The sequence below is a fragment of the Perognathus longimembris genome, chromosome 8 (assembly GCF_023159225.1).
Source record: "Perognathus longimembris pacificus isolate PPM17 chromosome 8, ASM2315922v1, whole genome shotgun sequence".
NCBI lineage: Eukaryota > Metazoa > Chordata > Mammalia > Rodentia > Heteromyidae > Perognathus > Perognathus longimembris.
The window spans coordinates 5,713,355-5,737,778 of record NC_063168.1 but is presented as its reverse complement, the minus strand read 5'-3'; the positions used below and the strand labels follow the sequence as shown (position 1 = coordinate 5,737,778).

The window sequence follows — 24,424 nt, the reverse complement described above, 5'->3', positions numbered from 1 at the left end:
AATAGAGGGATTCACCTCTCCCTGGGGCCCTGGGAAGGAATTAGGCATTATTAGAAGAGTGTTGAATACTGTTAAAGCACAGTTAATGACAACTCTTTGCTGTAAACACATCTTTCACTATTTACTTTCTAAAAATTCTCCTGAGACATTAAGAGCTGGAGAGCATTGACCACTTAGATGACCAGCTGTTAAACCTTTTACTGGAGCCCCAAAGCCCTGGCTGCCTGGACTGAAGCCAGGCCACTGGACCTTCCTCGCGCCAAGAGCAGCTGTTCTGTGTCCAAAACGTGACTCTGACTCCAGAAGGCACCATTCCCGAAATCGGCTTGTACCAGACTTTGCCTCCACAGAGACCACTTCCATCCAGAAGAGATGGAAAATCACTAGCAGACCTATGATTGGTGTGCACACATTCTTCATTATCATAAAGGACTGCTGTGCAATGATTGGTGCAAAGACATCCCTCATTTGCATGAGAGCTCAGCCATGATTGGTGCAGACACCTTCTTGCCACACCTTCTTCCTGACTACACACACAGGCTGCTCAGATCACTTTGTGGGGCACTGGGTGAGATCTTGGGGTGGTCTGCCTACTTTTGATGTTCATCCTTGGTAGTACACCTGAGCTGGTAACAGGAAACAAACAAAAAAAAAAAGTTGGTGGAAGCTGCAGGCAGCATGGGGAGGAGGGGAGTTTGAAACCAGCAGGATAAGACCTCCCTCTCTCTGGTCTCTCTCTGGCTCTGGCTCTATCTATCTGTCTGTGGCTCTATTTCTTTGACTCTCTTTCTCTTTCTTTGGCTCTCTCTCTCTCTCTGTCTCTCTCTGTGTCTCTCTCTGTCTCTCTCTCTGTCTCTCTCTCTCTCTCTCTCTCTGGCTCTGGCTCTGGCTCTATCTATCTGTCTGTGGCTCTATTTCTTTGACTCTCTCTTTCTCTCTCTCTCTCTCTCGGCTCTCTCTCTCTCTGGCTCTGGCTCTCTCTGTGTCTCTCTGCATGCTGGGGAATTGAACCTATTGCCTAGTATACACTCAGCCATACTCTCATCCCTAGTCCATTAGTCCATTCTAGAAACAGGAACAGATGAAGTAAAGATGGTGGTACCCAGTAGAAGTCAGGCCATGTTGTTTGGCCAGTGACCCTCATCCACTCCCCTCTCCCTAGGCCCACCCCTGGAAGAACTCCCTGCAGAAAGGATCCTCATCCTAAAGGTAGCCTCGAGGTGGCTATGAAGACAGCAGGTAAAGAAACGGACTTGAGCAGCCAGTATTAGCTTTAACAGTTTTATTGGAAAACAAGTACAGCCAATTGATCAATGACACGCTGTACACAAATTTGATGATTTACAATATAAAAATATCTGGCATTTGCCACAGAATTATACAATTAAGTCTTAGTTTTTAAAAAAAAGAACCTTCATCATTAACCAGGACAAATATGTTATTAAAAGTGTCATTTAAAGTGGCTCAATACTTTCTCTTCCATTGAAAGTAAGTATTTTCAGCAGGAAAGCAGGAGAGAGAAAATACAAAATCCGGTTAAGCCAGTTTTATCCACTGATAATTAAATACTTGACTGTATTTTCAAATCCTCAACACTTAGGTCGACTCTTTATTAAAAAAATAAATACTGTCTTAAATGGCAGTGACATCTGTGAATGGGATCTTATAGAAGAAAGAGCTTTGGGGGCTGGGATGGTCAGTCTAAGGAAGTTGAAGGAGTGGCCGGGAACTTAGCTTCCTTTCTGGATGCATTCCCTGCTAGATAGGGAGCCTTTCTGCACTTTCCTGTCTGGGATTTCTGCCAAGTTAAGGTTCTCCCCTTTTCTTTTGTTCCCTAAACTCCAGGTGACTCACTACGTGGAATTCTCTTTGTCCTTACCCCCACTTTCTTTGTAGCCCATGTTGCCACTCTTTCTAAGCTTGCTTTCTGGACATTGTGCTTGCCAACGTATTCAGACAGGAGTCAGGAGAAAGCAGGAACAAAAAGGGTGGCCAAAAACCTTCGACGATGTGCTTGTTCAGCTCTGAACATTTTAATGGGGAAATGCCCTTCCAAAGAAGGGTTTGTGTGCACCCCTACTGTTAGATACTCAAAATATGAAAAGCAAACAATCCATGTTCAGACAACTTTTAGAACTGTCCTCGGTCTTCAATAAATAGCCTATGAACCCAGCCTTGCAAATTTCAAGATTTATTCTAATGATCCTGAAGGTTGTCATCAAATTGGAGAAAATGCCTTTTCTAGACCCCCAAAATCTTTTTCTGTCACTTTTAATTGAATAAGAAGTATTGACTTTTATAGAAAGAATATATGCAAGTTAAAACATGTTTGTATAAAATCCAAACATATTGTTTATATATTCCAACACTGAAAAGTGTCAGATTTGTTTCTTACATAAAAAGTGGGTTCAGTTGCCACCTTGAAAATAAAAAAATCTATCATTTCTTCTCACATGTGTATCAAGTAGGTGGTAAAGGGACCGTTACTGACCTAAAATCAAGTACTTTTAGCATTGGACTAGTGGCCAGAAAACACAAGTTCATGTACTAGATCAACTGGAATTAATGGGGTAATTTTTTTTTAAAAAGGAATTTTCTCTACATCTAGAATTAGCCTTATTACAACAAATTAAATGCAATGATCTGGGAACATGTTTAAATAACAAAGCAGTACACAACCTTTAACACATGTGCACATCGTTTTTGGCAGGCAGGAAAGGGCAGTCACCTGTCACCTCTCCCTCAGACAGCACAGACTCCGGCCAGAGAAGGAGCTATTTCCGAAAGTGCTAACCTAGAGGCAGCACCCACAGACTGGCAGGGAGGGATTTGGGGCTTTAGAATGGAATCTCTTAGGGAAAGGACCCTGGGAACTTCAGCACTGATATCAACTTGGATTTCAGCTGGAGAGAACGCAAGAAGAAATTCAGGTCAGGGGATAGATGCAAGGAGATACAGCCAAGATGGAGTCCCGGGGACAGACCTGGGACTCACACCACAGGATGGCAGAGGGAAGGTTGGGAGGACATGTTGGGAGGGCTGGAGTAGTGACACCCTGGCGGAGAACACTGGCTTTAGCTCTTGAGCAGGAGGAGACCCTCTGAGGTTTTCCAGGATGTGAGGAGAGCAGCATTTGAAACTTCAAAGTGTGCTCATGCTAGAGGAGAGGAAGGAGGGCATTGCAAAGCAGTCTCCCCAAAGAAGCAAAGGAGTCAAGTACAATGCAGAACAAAGAAGAACAGGATGGGCATTCCGCAGAAAACACGAAGAGGGGGAAGAGGTGGCTTAATTCCTGCTACTGCTGCTTTTGAAATTCCGCTCTGCAGAAAGATAAAGGGATTTGGCCACCTTGGATTCCTGGAGAATCTCAGTCCCCGATGAAATGACAGTGTTCAAAGTCTGCCAATAAAATTTGGTCTTGGGAATCTGATTGCTGGTAGAGGATGCATCTGACAAACTCAAGCCAATAAGAAACATGTCCTTCCTCTATGTCAGTCTACAGTACCTACAGTGCTGCCCAGAAGAGCCTCACCCGGGTCACTGGCCCTGCAATGGCCACAGCTCAGCCTCGGTGCTCTGAACAAATGCGTAAAACCATCTCTACCTGGTGGCCATGTCTTGGTCTTCTCCTCCCTGTCCGAGTGACCTTTCTTAGCTGCTCCAACAGTCAGGGAGCCTTTTGTCGTCGTACATGAAGGTCATCCCAACCCTCTGCTCTAAACTGCTTGGGCCTGCTCTTGTCACTAAGTCCTGTTCCCTTCGCTGTCTGATTCCAGTTTACTTTGGGGACAAGGGACCACACAGGTACGTTTCATGACTATACAAGTCAGCAGGAGGCAACAGCCCAGCCTGCAGTGCATGCAACAGGAACACCCGGCTTCTCCACGCTACCCAAGAGGCAATTGAAGCTCCCTGTGCAAGTTCTCCATAGTGCCTGTCCTCGAGGTCAGGGACAACAACTGGTGTTTGGATGAAGGCAAGCGCTGCTGAGCAGGCATGTAGTACCTGACCTTTTTCCAAAACCTAGTCTTTGAGGACTGTGGTCCCTCTCTCAAGTCCCCTGACCAGCGGATGACCCCATGTTTCTGCTTAATAAATTTAATGGATTCTGGCATTTTCTCATAGTCTTCAATTTTCTCCAGCTCCAGCAGGACAATTTTGATTCCATCTTGAATGAGTGCGTTGTACATCACTAGTTGCTCCTCTGTGGAATGGCTCAGCCAGCTGAAGCCTGACACATCCCTCACTAACACAATAATCAGTCTTCTGCTCTTCTTTATGTTTTCGTTAGTGACCTCAATAGTATCTGAAAAACAGGAAGCAGTTTGTGATCAGTCACATGGCAGTACCAAGCCTCCACAGGTTTCTTCCCACCGCATCCGCTATGCCTCCTCAGGCTCCCTTTCGCTCCTTTTACTCAGGCTTAAAGGTTTGTCCTGTTTTATGGGTCAGATCAAACAACGGCCTACAAAAATTGAATATTCCACTTAGAACTCCGAAAAATTTCGGTCAAAAATTTATAAATGACTTACTAATTTATTGTATTCATAACCACTAGTCATCACCACTAATTAGTCATTATGTTTTCTGAAACAGATATAAATCAATGACTTAATGATCTATCAGACTACAACAGAGGTAAATACTTTTCACTTAATAAATATGAAGGTTAGGCTGGGTACCAGCGGCTCATGCCTGAAATCCTCACTACTTAGGAGACTGAGACCTGAGGGTCCCAGTTCAAAGCCAATGTAGGCTGAAAAGTCCGTGAGACTCTTATCTCCAATTAACCAGCTAAATGCCAAAAGTAAAGGTGTGGGTAAAGAAGCAGAACACCACCCTTGAGCAAAAAAGCCAAATAAGAGCTTAAGGCTCTGAGTTCAAGCCCAATACCAGCAAACACACACACACACACACACACACACACACACACACACACTCCCCTCACACCTACATATGCATACACATACAAAACTATGAAGAAATGTTTAAAATTTTAAAACATGCATACCCACACTACAGCAAACTTACAGATTAGTGGTTTCAACAATAAGCCTATTACTCCTGTGCGTTACTCCTACCCATACCTTCTCCAACGTAGTCATCTCTTCCATAAATGAACAGCTTATATCCAAACTGGTTTTCCAAGACCTCGGGCAAGACTTTGAACACAAAAATATCTGAGTTGGAGGTGGAGCCTTCCATGAAAGTCTTTGGGTAGAGTATATATGCATCATAGGTCTTCCCATCTGAAGCTGAACAGGAAAGGTCTAATATTTAGAAGCAAAAGGAAATGCAAATGATTTGATGAAGTCAGTATCACAAACACACACCTACCAATAAAACATGCATCTTTTTCATTCAGTGCACAATTTGAGGGAGCAATACTCAAAGTAGGATACCATTTTACAGTGTTCACCTCTTCCATACGACAAGCTCTCCATACAACTAGCTATTCTTCTCTCGCATTAGTGACCACCTCACGCACATGCGGTCTTAAAATGTCCTTAATTCTTTAGTCTTATCTTCTTCCCCCAAACATCTCAGCCCTAATAATCTCTGTCTAGTCTGCCTCTTATATCTTACTATGGTGTTTTACCAAAAGGAAGAGACTTCCCCTGATGGGTGAACATCTATCCATTCCTTCCACTTGAAAGTGGGCCATGGAGTGAGCTACACAGAGCATGCGCCCAGCAATGGATTCTGAGTAACGGAATTCATACACAGCTGCTCCAAATGTCTGTTTATCCTGCAGCTTGAATGCTAAAGGCGGAACTTAGAAAACACTGAAATTCAGTCTACTTAAGTCAATTATAAAACTATAATTAAGTCTAAGAATAACCAACATCCTTATATCTGCCAGCACTTTTCATTCTGACTCTTTGGTAAACATTTTCTTCATCACCATCTATATCCCCAAGGAGAACTTGTTGTGTGGATACAAAATTATACCTTTTGTATAGAGAAAATGGGAGCAAGAATCTCTGTACCAAAGCACAATGTCGACCTTGAAGATTTTATAGATGAATACTGAGCACACAATCATAACTGTTAATGGGACAAATGTTCCAATTATGTGATTCTTGAAATCAGGAACTGTAGCAGAAAAGAGGAAGAAATGCATTAACACCAAAAAGAATCACAACTTTGAACATAGCAACTTTTCTATTTTCATCACAGGGAAGACACATTTGATAATATCCTAACATTCAGACAGTATTAGCTCATCCGTTGTTATAATTATTAATTGATACTAAGTACAGAAAGCAACCTAACCTGGACAAGCTATAAAACTAGAGCACATTCTATTAAGTTTCCATCTAAATAGCACCATACACATTAAGAAAAAATATACTAAAGATAGATCACTTCACAGTACAAGAATTCAAAAGACTCAGAATCTACAGAAGTGTCTTTAGGTAGAAAAGCCAAAAGCTAGAGGAGAGGGAAGGAGGGATATATATACATATATATATGTATATATGTATGTATGTAGATATGTAGATATGTAGATATATTTCTGCATTCTTTTTAAAATTTTGATTGTCAAAGTAATGTACAGAGGGCTTACAGTAACATACATAAGGTGGTGAGTACTTTTCTTGTCAAACCTGTTATCTTCCCCCTCATTTTTCTCCCACCTTCCCTCCTCTCCAATCCCTCCCCCCGAGTTTTTGTACAGTTAGTTTATAACATATTGTCTTGTAAGTATCGCTGATACATTGATTCGCCATTTACCCTTTGTCTCACCATTTTCACGTGCCCCTTCCCTAACTCAGACAAACACATATACAATACCCAGGGTACCAAAACCAAATACAGTGACAACAAAGGCTAAACCATATGTAAGATAAACAGAAGAAAAAAGAAATAATTTCATATGAAACTGTAACCCCTCTGTACTTCACTTTGACAATAAAGGAAATAAAAAATAAATAGCAAAGAAGTAAAAAAGAAATAATTACACATAGTACATTAAAAGTAACAACAACAATGATAAACCTCTTGGTCCATATCCTCGAGTTCATTTCGCTTAGCGTCATCTTATGGGATCATATGTACCTAGCTATTGAGCTACTGTGATCCTCTGCTAAGTGATCTCTGCATTCTGTGGCTGCTCTTTCTAGCTACTCATCCATAGCAGTGACAGAGGAAGCCGGGGAAGGGAATAAGCAGTGAGAAGATAAGGGAGAGGAGGCTGAAAATAGGAAAGGAAAGAACATAAAAGGAATTTTAAATGTCAGTGCATGTGCAGGCACCCAGAAAATAACATCTAAAAGCCTGTAACTTAATTTGTTCAGTCTAATTCTTTGATCCGCCTGGAATTTATTTTGGTAGAAAGATATTTCCAATACTTCCTGACCATACCAACTCATGAAGACCAATGACTTCAGGCATTCCCTTTATGAAGCAGCTATTTATGTTTCTAAGCATTCTTCATGAAGTTATTTACTTAAAAACATGTATTGGGGGGTTGGGAATGTGGCTTAGTGGTAGAGTCCTTGCCTAGCATTCATGAAGCCCTGAGTTCAATTCCTCAGTACCACATAAACAAACAAAAAGAAGGCCAGAAGTGGCACTGTGGTTCAAGAGGTAGAAAGCTAGCCTTGAGCAAACAGAAGCCAGGGACAGTGCTTAGGCCCTAAGTTCAAGACCCAGGACTGGCAAAAAAAAAAAAAAACCCACAAAAACAAACACTTGTTAGGTTCCCATGCTGTAGCAAACTTCAGTTATTAGTACTTCTGGAAATAGAATAATTATTAAGATAAATGGCTGGCACCATCATAGAATTTACCGTCAAGAAAACTAAGTCTAGCAGATACAGTGCTGGGAGAGAGAGTACACATTGGAATAGAAAAGTATGCCACTGAGAACACACAGTTCAGCTGAGAAGGGAAAAAGGACTAGAAGTTTCGTAGCTGAAGAGGAAGGAAAGAGCATTCTGGGCAGAGGAAGTCAGGTTGAAAACCTCTAGGTCATGGAATCCTATTAAAAACAAATCGTAAAAACAACAGCAACAAATTGCACTTCAAGTAACTAGCTTGTCGTTTACCTGGGTGTATGAATTGGACATAAGCTTCACTGATCTTGTCTGTGTTCCTGGCCACGCAGATGAATGGGTATAAATAAAATTGACTTCTGACCTCTGAGATATTAAGTGTTGTGATGAGTGTGTTCCTTATTTTGTCTGAAGGATTTTCCACACTGTTCAAAAGACAGAAGGTCAATGGAGTTAGGCAGCGATGTTGCACCAGCTATGAATAAGATATATGTGTTTGGTTTATTTCTGCATTTGTAGCATATATTGCAGCGGAAATAACCACCTACCCTACTTACAGGGTAACATAACAATCAGACCGCTGGGTCTGATTGAATTGTAGCCCTGAGATTACTGTCAGTAACAGACGCAGGAACACAGAAAGTAGTAAAGATGATGAGCTTCAGACAGGAAAACTACAAACACGTGCATTCTATCTTCCGTGGAGTACAGAAAAGCATATGTTAAACAAGGGTAGACTGAGGCAGAGGACAAAGTCTTCACCAGGACTGGGAAGGTGTCATGGAAGCCTCCTCCAACAGGTCCACAGACAGAAGAAGACAGGAGAAGCTTTTTAGAGTTCTTGGTTCTTAATAAGCACGAAGAAGTGCTAGCTTTGGCTGCACGTTTGCTAAAACTGGTACAGTAGAGAAGGCTGCACAGCCCTACGCCAAGGGCAAATTCGGGAAGTGGCCCGTATTTTACAAGAAAGAATGCTTTCTCATGAATTTTTCTTTAGTAACTTTAGGACAAATGAAAACTCCTAAACTCTAAGGGGAAAAAATATCAAGAGGAATTTATTGCACGGTTGCACCATTCATTACTGAATTTAAGAGAAAGGCTTCTAACTGATTTGGAATCTGCACCACAGTGTGTCAGATCTTACAAATCCTGTTTCGCTAACAGTAAAAACTGGCTCACGCCTGTGAGACTAGCTACTCAAAAGGCTGAGAACTGAGAACTGCACTTGAAAGGCAGCCCAGACTGGAAAGTCCCTGAGACTCTTATCTCCAACTAACTAAAAAAACAGAAAGGGGAAAAAAGCCAGAAGTGGAGCTGTGGCTCACATGGTAGAGCACTAGCCTTGTGTAACAAAGCTCAAGGATAGTGCCCAGGCCCAGAGTTCAAAGCCCAGGACCAACATATACACACAAAACAACAACACAATCAGCAGCAAAAGGTGAGGAATAAGGAACTCCCAGGTACCCTCCATGTTCAATGAAAGATTATATAAAGGGTCCCCAAATGCAGCGTATAAGTTACTATCAACGGTGACGGGTGTACTTACAACATGTAGTCCTCCTCCAGCACTGGGTCATCAATGACAAGGATTTCTGACCCGTTCCACTTCCAGCTGACTATGTCACTGAGTTTTCCAGTGGCATTACAGATCAACTGTATCTGGGATCCTGCAAAGCAGTGCATTTTTAATCAAAGAATGAATTAATGTTTAGTCAGATCTCTCTGTATTACTAAATAGCTAGTAGATAAAATTTTAAATTACAGACAAAAAAGTGCAGAGAAAAAAAGAAAATTGTCCTTAACATCACCCTCCTCAGATAAATAACTTTATCTTTGCCCTTTCTTCCCTTGTCTCCATACACCTATGAAACTTTGTGAGATCTTATTACCTATTTTGTAATTGGCTGTGAATTGGAAATTTCAGCCTCGATGGTCACTCCTCCCAAACTGGCTGGTTTGTAGTTGCTTAGGATTTCTTAACATAGACGTACTCTCATTTAGATTTTCCTTATTGTAAACCTAATCTATTTTTAATTGCTCAGCATTATGGTTAACATCCCCTTGAACAGGCTTGGTTATACTGCCAGGTTTATCTATATCCAGAGCATTACTTTGAATTTAAACCGGGAAGGAGAACTCAATTAAAGGAGATCTATGAGTACAATAAAGTAAATTAAATTAAATTTTCACCAGCATTTGGTGTGTGTGTGTGTGTGTGTGTGTGTGTGTGTGTGTGTTCTCATGTGTGTGTGGTGTGTTATTATTGTTTTGTCGTGCTGGGGATTGAACCCCAGGGTTTTACAGCATAAAAGTGGTCATTCTCTTCCATTGAGCTACACTCAGTGCTCACAGTAAATGACCATATATTGATAAGCTTAGTGCCCATTGGCTTTTCTTTTCAGAACTGCTCCTAAAGCACCTAGTCCATGATCTAACCTCATCCTCAGATGACGCTTCCTGACAAGCAGGGACTCCTTAGTGCAACGTGAAAGATGTTCCCCATTACACATGAAAAACGTTCCCCAAAACTTTCGGGTTACCCTCCTTCGTTTTACTTTTGTTTGTGAAAAGTCTTTGATGTACATCTCTTTATAGACATAGATATCTATCTCTATTTATCTATATATGTATATAGATAATATGTTTGCATATATGTGTATATATATCTATCTTTGATCAAAGTTTACACATTTAAAAATATTTTCCATTGTACACATACTTTTTTCTAAAAGCCCTTTCTACCACCAAATCAAGAAGACTATCCATATACATTTTCTTTTAAACTTATTTTTTTCATTGTCTTATTTTTATTATTTTTCCTTTGTTAATTAATTATTTATTCATTTTTAATTTTTTATTGTCAAAGTAATGTACAGAGGGGTTACAGTTACATACATAAGGCAGTGAGTACATTTCTTTTTGTTTTGTTTTGTTTTGTTTTGTTTTGTTTTGGCCAGTCCTGGGGCTTGGACTCAGGGCCTGAGCACTGTCCCTGGCTTCTTTTTGCTCAAGGCTAGCACTCTGCCACTTGAGCCACAGTGCCACTTCTGGCCATTTTCTGTATATGTGGTGCTGGGGAATCGAACCCAGGGCCTCATGTATATGAGGCAGGCACTCTTGCCACTAGGCCATATCCCCAGCCCATGAGTGAGTACATTTCTTATCAGTGGAAGTATTTTGTTTTTACAGTGTTTAATTCTTTATTTGCCTGTAGAGGAATACTAGTAGCCCATTCAAGTTCATGATTGTCAATTTCCTCTTGGCCACAGAGGAATACTGACTCTAAACCTTTGGATCTAGTATTCTATAGATGAGTAAAATATACTTGTGAAGGCCTTGCTAGTTTTCTGCTTATTTTAGTGAGTTACGTCAGATTGCTCGGCATTCATCAGTAGCCATATATGTTCTCCTTTGGGTCTAATGATCCAAAGGTACTAAACACAATTAGTGTGGTGGTTTTTTTTGTAATTTTGGACTTTCTCTGTTGACCTAAATCTTTGTACTCATCATATTAAGCATATCCCATTCCCTCTCTCTTGTTTCCTCTCTCCTTTCTATTCTTTTTCCTCTTCCCCCCCCTCCAACACCCTCCCTCCCTCTCTCTTGATGTTCCCAGACAAAAGCTGGCTTTGAACTTTAGATCCCTCTGCCTTAGATTTGGAGCATTGGGACTGCAGGTGGTCCCTGCCTCCTCTAAACGGATGAAACGCCAGCCTCCTGGTGACAAACTGGATACTCCACCGTGTGAAAAGGATGACTCTTTATTCTTAAAATAAAACATTTTTCACTGACTTGGAAACATTTTTTTCCTAGAATAACTATCATCTTTTTTTATCTGTAGTCTTACCCTTCTTCCTAGCAGCTTAACTTTGATGATAAGAAATACTGTGGCAGTCTCACAAGTTACATTCGTATTCCTCAGTATTTTGAACTTGGTCTTTGGTTGGTGTTTTTTGTAGGTAGTGAGTATCCTCAACAAAGTAAGAGTGGGCAAATTAGATATGATGACATTTTTGCCATGAGAGGCAACATATCAGAAAGGAAGGAAGGAAAGAAGGAAGGAAGGAAGGAAGGAAGGAAGGAAGGAAGGAAGGAAGGAAGGAAGGAAGGAAGGAAGGAAGGAAGGAAGGAAGGAAGATGGGAAGGAAGGACATGGGCAGAGGCTATGGCTCAAGTGGTAAGAGTGCTTGCCTAAGATGCAAAAAGCCCTGATTTCAATCTCTGGTACCACAGGAAGAGAAGTTAAGATATAGTCGGTGCTGCATCCCCTCTCTATACTGGTTTATTCGGTAAAGGCTTTAATTACATATATTAAATGCATAATGTATCTTCATCTTCAGTTCTAAATAAGGCTTTCAGCATTTCCTGTTTGGAACTCACTTACCCAGGTCCACTTCCTTGGTCTCATTCGCTGGACTCACAATCACAGGTCTATGGGTCTTGATTTCCTCTGAAAGAAGAACACATACAGGGTTTCTCAGACTCTCAAGGGTCAGAATCACACTTTCATAACATGCTAAATGACAGCTGGCCAAAAGGTCCCTGGAGCACTTAGAGAATACAGAGCAGGAGAGGGAAGGTAAGAGGAGAAGGAAAGAAGCCCACAGCAGAAAGCAGCCAGAAGATGACCCACAGTAAAGCTAGAAAGCTGGGCCCTTTGAGCCAAAAGGTATGGTACACACACACACACACACACACCATCACCACCACCACCACCTCCACCAGCAGAAGCAGCAACAGCAGGACCTTGGTATTTCTGAAAAGGACCTTACTCATGGAAAATCAAGAGATGCAATAGCTACGGAAAAGCACCAACTGGCCAGAAAAACTAATTGTGTTTAGTACCTTTGGATCATTAGACCCAAAGGAGAACAAGCAATCTGACATAATTCACTAAAATAATCAGAAAACTAGCAAGACCTTCACACATACAGTTTACTCATCTATAGAATACTGTCTCCAAAGGTTTAGAGTGAGTATTCCTCTGCAAGAGGAAATTGACAATCCATGAACTTGAATGTGCTACCAGTATTCCTTTACGGGCAAATAAAGACATGGTAAAGACAAAACACTTCCATTTTTGTTTATTGATATATGTGTAAGAGAGTCCCTCACACATAGTACATACTCAATAAATACTTTTTGAGTCCAAGAAAGAGCAAGAATATCACTATCACTGGCCTGGTTCTGGAGTAAAACAAACCACCCTGAGTGAAATGTATTACTTCCACAACTGAGATGGTCAGAGAATACTTACACCACATTAGCGTGGAATTCCCCAGTGCCTTGTGCTCTCTACAGTTCTACCCATTGTTTTGTTTGTTGTGTCCTAAGAACTAATAATGGGCTGGGAATACGGCCTAGTGATAGAGTGCTTGCCTCGCATACATGAAGCCCTGGGTCCGATTCCTCAGCACCACAAATATAATTAAAGCCAGAAGTGGCACTGAGGTTCAAGTGGTAGAGCACAAGCCTTGAGCAAAAAGAAGCCAGGGACAACCTAGGCCCTGAGTTAAAGTCCCAGAACTGGTAACAAAAAAAAGAAACAATAATAATAACCATGAGTATACAATAATAGGGAGCAGGTGGCTGAAAACTCAAGAATATGGCAGTAAAATTAAGACCACTGAAAATTAAGATTCATTGATCCTTATGGGACCAAGGTAAGAAATTTTTATTCAATAAAACTAATCTCTGAAAAGTTAATTATTTATAGGATTGAACAATATAACTATATGTGGGACTATCCTGTTCTCAGCTGGTCTGGGATGGTCCCAATTTTTATAACAGTTTTCCCAATATAATTACTAATAGACAACTCTTTAATTTGTAAACACAGTCTGGCTAGATAAACTCTTCGTAAACTCTTCTTGCTCATGACTGCTATTAATAGAAAGATTATTATTATATTATATTATTATATTATTATATTATTATATTAATTATATATTATTATTCTGCTCACTTCCACACAGGTAATTTGTGGAACTACATTTTGCTTCACTTTCTTAAGAAATAGCTTTAAACATGAGACACAGTTGCACAGAACTAAGAAAAATGAAGAACAGCTCCTACACACCTACTAGCTACACATGTGTTTTGTGCCAAGCACTACTGTGTATTAGACACATGTATACCAGGTGAGCATACCTGGTCCCTAATCTCCCAGACAACTTTAGGAGGTGACAGCATCTTATCAAGGAGGAAACAGGCTTAGAGAGATTAAGTAATTGAGCTATCACGGAATGATCAAGAGCTAGATTCTGGGAACCAAATCTTTGCCACAACCTATTGCCTTCCACCCCATTCGTGGTAAAGACTCTTCCTTTTTCTCTCCATTTTCCATACGGAGAATTGAACTAAAAGTCTCAAGGATTCTATGCATATGTTCCATATCTAAGCTACACCTCCAATCCAATGCTAAAGACTCTTGATGACAGACCTTAGACACCCCAAGTTCAGGATCTCAGAACATGCTCCTACCCAAGCCAAAGGAACCCCAGAGCTCTCTGGCAGAATCGTGGTTGGCCACATCTAAGAAGACACCTATTGCAGCATTTGGACAATGTCGCCCATGACTTCTCTGTTCAAGCGGCATTCCATTTAAAATGGGAATGGAATATATTTACATAGTATTCAGTAACAAAGATAATTCCTACCATGGGGTCCTTTGTGGAGTCACTGAACTTCTCCCTGGACCGTGAAAGCAATATTAGAATCATGGTCTTTGAGCAATCCCAGATGCAAACTCCTAGACTTAGGGCTATGACTCACCTAAAGTAAAAAATTCAATTACTCGGGTAATATTGTATTGCTTTCCCAAGTATGTGTAGGATATGAGACACGTATAATTCCCTCTATGTTTCTCAGAGATATTCCTCACAATGAGTTGATTTTTGGCTCCAGAGAATAGCTTATCGTCGAGAAGCAGAGGTTCACAATCCTAAATAAAATGAAAGAAAAGAAACATTGAAAATTGGTAAATTCTTCCTATTTGCCCATAAAAAGTACCCCATCTTCCCCATTCGTTTATTAATATTTAAAAAATAATTGAATGGTTGCTTGGGCTCAATCAGTTTTAATATCCTAATTCTTTTTTGGAAGAGGAAATGTTCATTCTATTTGTTACTACTAAGATTTTTGTGCCCAGAGACTTATGATACAAAGGCAAATGAAGAAAAATTCATTTTACAAGAAAACATGTCTAATGGAACTGCTAATGCTGTAGTTTGTCATTGGCATATTTCCTTCCCTTATTAATTTTATTTCTTTTGTATTTCCTAACTTCTGAAAGATATCCTTTCTCTAAGTTCCACTAGAGCAAGGGGAATATGATGTGTTCCACATGATAATAATCAACCAACTTCAGAAACTATCAACTTATTTGCAGATCACTGTGTTTAAGAAAAACACACAAGTTAATATAATGCAATAAACAGTTATCAATTAAGTATCTGAAATTTGGTCAGTCTTCTCCTTAAACATGTTTTATTTCTACTATTACTTTTCTCATCTATACTTCACTAAGTTAAATACAAATACCAGTAGTAAGGCCTCAGTTAAGCTCCAAATTAAATGAATGCAATATTACAATGAAATATCATTTCTCCCTAAAGAAGAAACTATTCAAATTGAAAAACACTTTGGCAGATTCATTTGCCTATCCAACACAAAAAAATTATTTCATTTAATGGAAAAGTAAACTGTCATTTTAATAATAAAGTTACCTTATACCACTGGACTGTAGGTAACTTTTCATTTTCATCTTTAAAAAAATCCAAATGAGGACACACAAGTTTCCCGTCTCCTGCAAGGTGCAGTTTCTGTGTAAATACAGCTCGTGAATTATAGCACAAGTTGGGCTCATTCTCCAAAATACTGGTAGTTATTTTAATTTTGAGGCAGTAAGTTGAATTTCTAAAATGAAGAAAATACAGAAATCAAACAATATTTTAAAAAGATTGTTCCATCTTTTGCTATTGTATGTACTTAGGACACATTGGTAATACATAAATTCCGTCCTTACCTTACTACACAATAGTAATGTCCTGAGTCCTCTACCTTCGCAGGAACGAACCAAAGTTTATCATTCTGCTGATGAATCCTGGCATCTTGTGATGTAGATATGGGTGTCACGCTATCGTTTTTATACCAAGTTATGGTGCCCTTGTTTTCATTAGGGTTAAGAGGACAGGCACGAACATCTATTTCATTTGCAGATGCGAGGAAAATTACATATTCTTCACGTTCTTTACATTCACGTTCTTTCTCTTCTAAAGAGAGAAAAAAGGGGTACTTTCCATGAGAAAATATCCCAGTATTTCCTAATATAGTACCTATTTAGAAACACATTAGTGACTAAATACATCAATTCATTAAAGTTTGTGATTAAGAGCAACAACATCTTGGGAGTCGGGAAAAATGGCTTTTGGTTACAGTTGAGTCATGGATTACCTGTATGCGATATACAATATGTCTAATTTCTTAACATTTCTTACTCTTCCTTTATCCTAAAAATAATGACATTTTAAGAAAAGAGACATTTGCTCAATACATGATGGCATAATGGAGTGAGGATCTCCCCATACAAACATCTAATAATAAACAATGCGGGGCTGGGGATATAGCCTAGTGGCAAGAGTGCCTGCCTCGGATACACGAGGCCCTAGGTTCGATTCCCCAGCACCACATATACAGAAAACGGCCAGAAGCGGCGCTGTGGCTCAAGTGGCAGAGTGCTAGCCTTGAGCGGGAAGAAGCCAGGGACAGTGCTCAGGCCCTGAGTCCAAGGCCCAGGACTGGCCAAAAAAAAAATAATAATAATAAAAAAAAATAATAATAAACAATGCACGTGGGACAATGCTGTTCAACACCTTAAACATGACGGAACAAAAGGACAGAGATCTCACAAAGATGGGAAACGAAGGAGAGCCTGATAATAGTCCCAAATTACTGCCCACATTCCTTCCAGGCTGAATCCAAAGAGACAAAACCCACAGAAAGCCAGTGTCTATACGTTGAGAGGTAGAGTCGGGAATCTGTGTAGATGAAGATTTGCCAGGCAAATGCTGAAATCCCTAGATCTGCTAATAGAGAAGGAGGTTTTTATAGATTCCGCCCATGGTGTCCCTTGAGTTTCCAGCTAAGCACAGTCAGTATCAGAACATTAGCAAGTTGCCCAATGCTAGAATGTGAATGGCTAAATGATGATGAGGTGCAAAGCTTGGAAAGCACTGAGAATCACTGCTTATCCAGAAAGCCAGAAGGCTCTAGAGACCTCATCAATCAGGAAGCATCACAGAGAGTGCCCCAAATGGTGGAGACTCATTTAGTTGGGGAGACAGTCTTCATAGCATCCTTTCCTGCGTCAGTTAAAGGATAGAATCAGTTCCAAGTAACACCACTCTGTCAGAACAATGGTCAAGAATATGTTTTACATGAAGTACTTATTATTTACAAAAGTATTTATTATCTGCTGGGCCCAGTGACTCGTGCCTATAATTTTGGCTGCTTATGAGGCTCCGATTGAGAGGTTCAAGGCTAGCCCAGGCAAAAAGTTCACAAGACCTCACCTCAAGCAGATCGTCACAGTTACTCAGGAAGTATATAGGAGAATTGTAACCTAGACTGATCTTACAAAAAGTAAGACCCTACCTCAAAAACAATCGAGTGCAAAAAACTGAATGGAGGTATGGCTCAAGCGGTAGAGCACCTGTCTAAAAAGCATGTGACCCTGAGTTTAAACCCTGTTACCACCACAAAAATAATAACAATAATAGTAAGTCAGCATTTAGTATGGAAAATTCTACAATGCCCAGCATCTAACAAAAAAATCATTGGGAATGCAAAAAGTAGTAAGAACCAGTAATGGAAAACAGTAGTAACTCATCAGACAGATAGTACAGTTACTAGATGGAAAAGTTAATATCAACATTACTACCATATTCCATTTGTTCAGGATGCCAGCTGAAAGATAAACATGACAAATAGCAACATAAAAGAGTTTCCTTTTAAACTTTGTCAAGGAAATAATACCAATTTTACACAAATCCCCATAAATTCTCCTCCACAGGAACAATATTAATCGGATACCAGAACCAAAACTATTACAAGGAAAGAAAATCACAAACCAATCTCCATCCTCAGCACACATGCAAAATTTCATTGCAATATTTTAGCTAATTACATTCTACAATATGTAACAGAAAACCCCATCCACTGTAAAGTTAGGCATATCTTAGAAATTCAAAGTTAGATTCATAAAAATAAATAAAATAAATGCACAGGTGAAGAAAACTATGTAACCATCTCAACAGACATAACTAGAGGAATCACACTGAGCATCATGAAGGACAACCATCACATGAGTAAGATCAGGCTGGGAACAAGGTACCTGCTCTAATGACTGTTCGTACTGTACTGGTATCAAGACTAAAAAGAAAGTCAATGTTGTCATTCGCCAACACCATTATCTATGATGACAATGCTGTCAAAACTACGCAAGGCATACAAAATATTAGTAAGTTGGGGAATACAACAGAAATATGCAAAACTAAATGTTTTTATTTGCAAGTACTGCTAAGTCAGTCATGGTGAGGCTTGAACTCTGGGCCTTGGCACTGTCCCTGAGCTCTTCAGCTCAAGGCTAGCGCTCTACCACTGGAGCCACAGAGCCACTTCCAGTTTTCTGGTGGTTAATTGGAGATAAGAGTCTCAAAGACTTTCCCCACCTGGGGCTGGCCTTGAACCATGATCCTCAGATCTCAGCCTGCTGAGTAGCTAGGATTACAGGGGTGAGCCACCAGCAGCTTCAAAACTAATCTTAACAAATGTACAACAAAATAACTACAAAATAACAACAAAAGGCATCAATAATTAAGGATTAAAAAAAGAACTGAAAATAGCACAGTGAAAGTCTTCACGATCATTCCTCCATAAAAGCACCAAAAAAGACTAGCAAAAAATTTTCTAAATCAAGGAAAGCGATCCTAAGATCATTTATTTACAAAACAAACAAATAACCTACTGCTTCTACTCATGCTGCCTGCCCCAAATCAAAATAGAATGTCAGGGTTTGTGACTCCGCCCACTTCCTGTCTCCCAGCTCCATGATCCTCTTGAAATCTAGCAGCCTCCAAGAATCAGATCAGTTTGAAACTTCCCACCAGGTCCCATATCTGGAGCATTGCCACTCGTCCATGCACTTGGTAGCTCCCAGAAGTTACACCCATAGAATGGTGGTGTTATTGACCTGATTTGGAGAAGCCCCATCCCAGATTGTCTGCTGAAGAAACTCAGTGCCAGCTGTTTCAGAGGACAGCATCCTGCGGCCACAATACCAGTCAGAACAAATAAGAGCCATCGCCCATAGGGGGATCTGAAGAACACTGACCCCTTGCTGGGGAACAAGGAAGAGCACATATATATGCAGGGCTGTTCTCATCCCCTGGCAGGAGCATCTGAACAACCCTGAGGTCACACACAACAAGAAACGAAGGCTCAGGCAGAGGTATAAACAGTCTAACTGTTGAAGGTCCAAACACAAATAGGAGGCCCTCAGCAAATGATACAGAACATCTTCCATGAGAAATTTAAGGAAAAATTTAGCCAATCATTAGTTGACCACTGAGTTAGTAAAGCAATCACTTCGATGGCTCCTGAGTACAGGAAAGGGTGGGCGATTAGTCCAGGAAACCCATTAAACAAGTGAACAGAAGCAGCCCCTAAACAACTTAAAAATCAGCAATGACAACTAAAATATTTACAGACCAGCCAAGTGCTAGAAAACATGGGAAGAATGCTTCATACACAGGAGGGAAAAAGACTGCCAGTGGAATTGGTTCAAGAGGAGTCCAGATGCTAGATTTTCTAGATAAAGATTGAAACAGCCATAAACATGCCCAAGCTACGGAAAACTATTTGTAAAAGCATTAAAACAATAACACCTTTATTTCATTTGCCAAAAACTACAGATAGCCAAAATATCCATCAGTGGATAAACCAATGTGATATACTCAGAAAATGTATTACTACTAAGTAATAAAATAGTCAAGTGCGATCATGTAAACTGATATGAATAAATCACAAAATAAGCAGTGAGAGAAATAGTACTCCTCCCCCTCCAAAGGAGTTCACATTGCATAATGATTTAAAATTCTAGAGGATATAAAAATACAGGGATTGGAAGCAAATCAGTGATTTACTGGGGTGAAGGAATGAGATGAGATAGAAAAGAGGGAGATTAAGGGCTTGAAACAGCTGGGCCCTACAGCTCACATCTGTAATCCTAGCCACTCAGGAGGCTGAGATCTGAGGATCTATTCCAAACAGACGGATCCAATAGATATCATAAATTAACCAATAAAAGCCAGCACCTATTCTCAAACTAGGAATCGAAGAAACTGATATATATATATATATATATATACTATATAGTATATAGTATATATAAATATATATACTATAGTATATACTATATATATACTATAGTATATACTATATACTATATATATAAATATATATACTATATACTATATACTATAGCAGTCAGATCTTGTTTGGAAGAGAGAGGTTATTTGGTGGATGGGGAATGGTGGAGGGATCTTAGAGAACCTTTCAGATTCCTGACTTCAGTCAGATTTATGGTCAAGGTGGTTAGAGAAGTCCACAGACTTCTACAGATCCTCCGCCCTCCCCTCATTCATCAAAGAACCTCGTCTCTGACACCTTCTCTCGTCTGTCACATTGCTAAGTACCATATTTCCTGTAATGTGTAAGGTACTACTGGCCTCGAGGCCTTTTCATATGCTGCCCAAGATATTTCTATGTCCACCCCGAGGTCTACACAACGACTTCCTTCAAGTTCAAGTCAAAAAAACTTCTTAGTGGCACCTTTCCTGGCCACAGAACCAAAAGTCTAACTTTCTGTCTCCTCTAACCCCCAAAATGACACTTTGCCTTCCAATTGTTTTCTAATGCTTATCACCCCATGACACAAATACTTATTTAATGTATTCTATCTCTCTCTTATGGGAAGACATTTCTAAGAGAACATCTCTCTCCTACTTGTAGGCAGACATTTCTGTCTAGATTATTTCCTGCTGTATCTCCAACATCTGGCATATCGTAAGTGCCCAATAAATATATACAGTAAGGAATGGACAAAAGGGAAATAAATAGAAAAGGAAAACAATTATTTCTGGTTGCAGGTTTCTGGCTTGGGATTCATGAAGACTGCCTCACCTTCCCAGAATTTCCTTCCCAGTTCAAGCAGCAGCAAAGTGGTAAGGAGCCCAGACTAGACACTAGAGACATAGACCTGCATGTGAGCCTCCAACTAAGCCACTGGAGTCTGGGTTCTGTACCTCCCTGGCCTCAATTTCCTAAGGTGAGTGACAGCAGAAGCAAGATATTGAAGAGGACTTCAAGCTACAGTGCTCAAGGACCAGAAGGCTCTGTGTTCTGGAACTCAATAGGAATTGTTAGGACAGGTACAGCCTGTATTATAAATTATAGTTTCTCTTAGAAGACAAAAACAATGGAAGTGGGAAGGTTTCGTTTTCTTTTATTAGCCTTAAGTAGTAGTTCAAAGGTGTTTCAATTCAGCAAGTCAGTTGATGAATACGGTGCATCTTGATTGAAGTTACCCCTTGCATCATTCTCCCACATCTCCCCCAACCTCCCCCATCACCCTCCATTTACCTACTTAGAAGAAACAGTTCAACTTACCAGCCTCCAAAGAAAGCAGTGGAATTATGAAGCAAGCAAGTCTGAGTAACACTTTCATATTCTCCTGAAGGAGTGGAGGAACAAAAGAGACAAACATGTTACAACTCTGGCAACTCTCTGAAGACAGGCACCCACAGCCCACCTGTCCCCATGCTCTGATCCAATCGTCCTGCGTGACCAAGCGAATCACGCCAGGCTCCTAGTCAGAAAACGGGGAGGGAGGGTAGAGATGTTTAACAGCCTTGCAGACTAACTTTAACAACTGAAGCTTTAAACCCCAATATAAATGAATAGTCTTGCCTCTTACTTAAAGTCTTCCAAAATCTAGTCTGCACCCAAAGTAGACTGCATCTCTATTTATAGATCCAACCAATCACATTTTTAAAATATTTGAAAACTGCAGCTTACTGAGCATGTACAGTCCTTTTCGTTGCATTCGCTATCTAGACAACACAACAGAACAATTCTTCGCCTGGAACTTACGTTGTATTAGGTATGATAAGTCATCTAGAGATCGTTTACATATATGGGACTATGTACATGGGTTGCTTGGAAATCCTACACCACTTTGTACATGGGGCTTGAACACCCATGGATTTGTTATCCATAGGATTCAGGAACCAATCTCCCATAGACATTAGGAAAAACTGTCCACCAGACCTAAATGAGCTTCCTCTGCTTCCGTGGAATTGTTTCCCTCACCGCTGGCATGTGCTGTGGTCTAGCACCCAGCCACCAAAGGCAGCCCTGACTGTAGGCCAGCTCCCAAGTCATGCCTTCCGATTATGGTGGGAGACATGCAATTGCCTGCACGACATCATACAGCTATATTAGAGGAGTATGCCCAGGCCAACTTTTCAAAATCTCTGAGTATATTCAAATTGGGTTGATTCTTGTGTATTTCCCCTTCTCTCTCTTTTTTTTTTGTACTTTCCATAAATGAGCCTATAGGACTCTTTTCACAATGGAAATGGGAAGAAAAAACTCCAGTGTTCTCCCCTGTGCTGGTTCTGAAGGTCATACCAACACCTAATGGCTGGTGACTGGGCCGCATATTAAGAAGAGGTCGTGGTGATTGTTGAGTGACACATATGTGACAGGCAGTGGTGTAACCAGATCAGGTACTGGCCCAACATAGCAAGTCCAGAAAGAGAACTCGCCACTTCCCTATCTACAGAATGAAGTCACGACAGTAGTCGCAATGACAAAAGAGAAAACAAAACTGCCTTAACTTTGCCTGCCTTTTTAAACGTCTCGGTTAATGTACGTTGTAGCTCCTTTATGTCTCTGAACCTTCCTGTTTGGGGATCTTGCAGTGACCTACAGTGAGTTCCAGTCTAGCTTTTGAACAAATTCACTCAAGGCCAGTAAGCATCTGACCCTTAATAGGCTGTGAAAACAAGACAAATTCATTCTCTTCCCATTGGTGCCTCCCCCAACCCCTCCCTTAATGACAGGTATAGGCTATCTCTAACACTACTAGATGTGCACCCAAAAGAAACCAAGATCTATCATCCTGAGATTTCCACCACCCCTAGCTTCTCCCTCCCCAGGCCCTAAGCAGCGTGTCTCCTTAGAGACAGCCCCACCCACTGCTAGTGCATCACAGCTCAAAGTATCTCCGGCTGGTGCGTGAACTCATTATCCATCTTCCTACCTATGGAGATATGTCTTTTAATCAATCTAGAGAGCTGACAGTCACCAAATAAGCTGCTCCACAGTGTAGGTCCACCCCTGTAGAACAGTATCTGGGGCCTTTCTGCTAGGCCCTGACTTGCCTCTCTAGACTCCTGCTGCTCCTACCCACATCACTCCAGACTTCGGCCCTTGTGTCCCCATGTACACCAGCCTCATCTCATGCCCTCCATCCTTCAACTGCCTCTCCCCATCTGCATCAGATCCCAATCCCCAGCCTCTCCATCAGCCCTTGACCAGGGACTTCCACTCCCTGGGCCTGGCTTTCTCCTCCGGGTCTCCTAGCAAACTGGCTGCCTGCCATGGCTCTGAGCACTGTCCCACACTGACCCTGGGAAAGGAAACCTCAGGAGGGCTGGAACCAAGGCTTTTTAGCTCTGTCCCCTGAGCATCTACAAGTGAGCTTGAGCTCTAGAAGCCCTTAGAAAAGTCCCATGGAATGAAGCAACTGAATGAGCAAAAGACATAGCTATCCTTTCCACTTAGCATTGGAGCTGTTGGCCCCAACAGACACCCAGACCAAACGTGTGTGTGTGTGTGTGTGTGTGTGTGTGTGTGTGTGTGTCAGTCCTGGGATTTGAACACAGGACCAGGGAGCTCTCCCTTTACCTTTTCACTTAAAGCTGGTGCTCTGCCACTTGAATCACACTTCCACATTAACTAGTTGAGACAATTTCCTATGTTTTATTTATGTTTCCTTTATTGTATAGGTGATGTACAGAGGGGTTACAGTTACATAAGGTAATGAGTACATTTCCTATTGAACATTCTTACCTGCTCCCTCATTGTCTCCTATACCCTTCCCTTTGACTGCCCTCCTCCCAAGTTGTAAAGCTCATTTACAGCATAGTGTCTAGTGAGTATCACTGTGACATTAGTTCACCCTTTGTCCCACTGTTTCTGTGATTCCCCTTTCCTTCCCCAAATCAGAAAAACTTATATACAAGAGAACATGTACAAAAGTAAAAAAACAGCAACAACAGGAAATAAACCAAAGAAAAAGGAAAGAAAGAAAAAATTGAAAACAGTACACTAAAAACAAACAAACAAAAAACCCCAAACCCCTCTTGTTTCCATTTCTCAGAGTTTGTTTAGATGGGCATCATTTTATATGGTCATGTGTACATAGCTATTGAGCTATTGTGATCCTCTGCTAAGAATATCCTAGATATATTCTAGTTATTACAAATGAGTGAAACCACGTAGTCGATGTTTCTTTGG

The 24,424-nt window shown here is 40.7% G+C and overlaps 1 protein-coding gene across 1 annotated transcript in view; it reads right to left on the bottom strand.

Annotated features, from left to right (window-relative positions):
- Window positions 1-1,269: 1,269 nt before the first annotated feature.
- Il1r1 (interleukin 1 receptor type 1) overlaps window positions 1,270-24,424 on the bottom strand; it is a 40,972-nt gene continuing 17,817 nt past the window's right edge. The window contains exons 3-12 of the mRNA XM_048352463.1: window positions 21,509-21,572; window positions 15,807-16,044; window positions 15,508-15,697; window positions 14,555-14,723; window positions 12,165-12,230; window positions 9,327-9,447; window positions 8,054-8,205; window positions 5,953-6,096; window positions 5,088-5,255; window positions 1,270-4,306 (exon numbers count right to left, since the gene is read on the bottom strand). Of these exons, the coding sequence (XP_048208420.1) occupies window positions 3,888-4,306; window positions 5,088-5,255; window positions 5,953-6,096; window positions 8,054-8,205; window positions 9,327-9,447; window positions 12,165-12,230; window positions 14,555-14,723; window positions 15,508-15,697; window positions 15,807-16,044; window positions 21,509-21,566 (1,725 nt within the window). The 5' untranslated portion in view covers window positions 21,567-21,572 and the 3' untranslated portion in view covers window positions 1,270-3,887. The remainder of the gene's footprint in view (window positions 4,307-5,087; window positions 5,256-5,952; window positions 6,097-8,053; window positions 8,206-9,326; window positions 9,448-12,164; window positions 12,231-14,554; window positions 14,724-15,507; window positions 15,698-15,806; window positions 16,045-21,508; window positions 21,573-24,424) is intronic.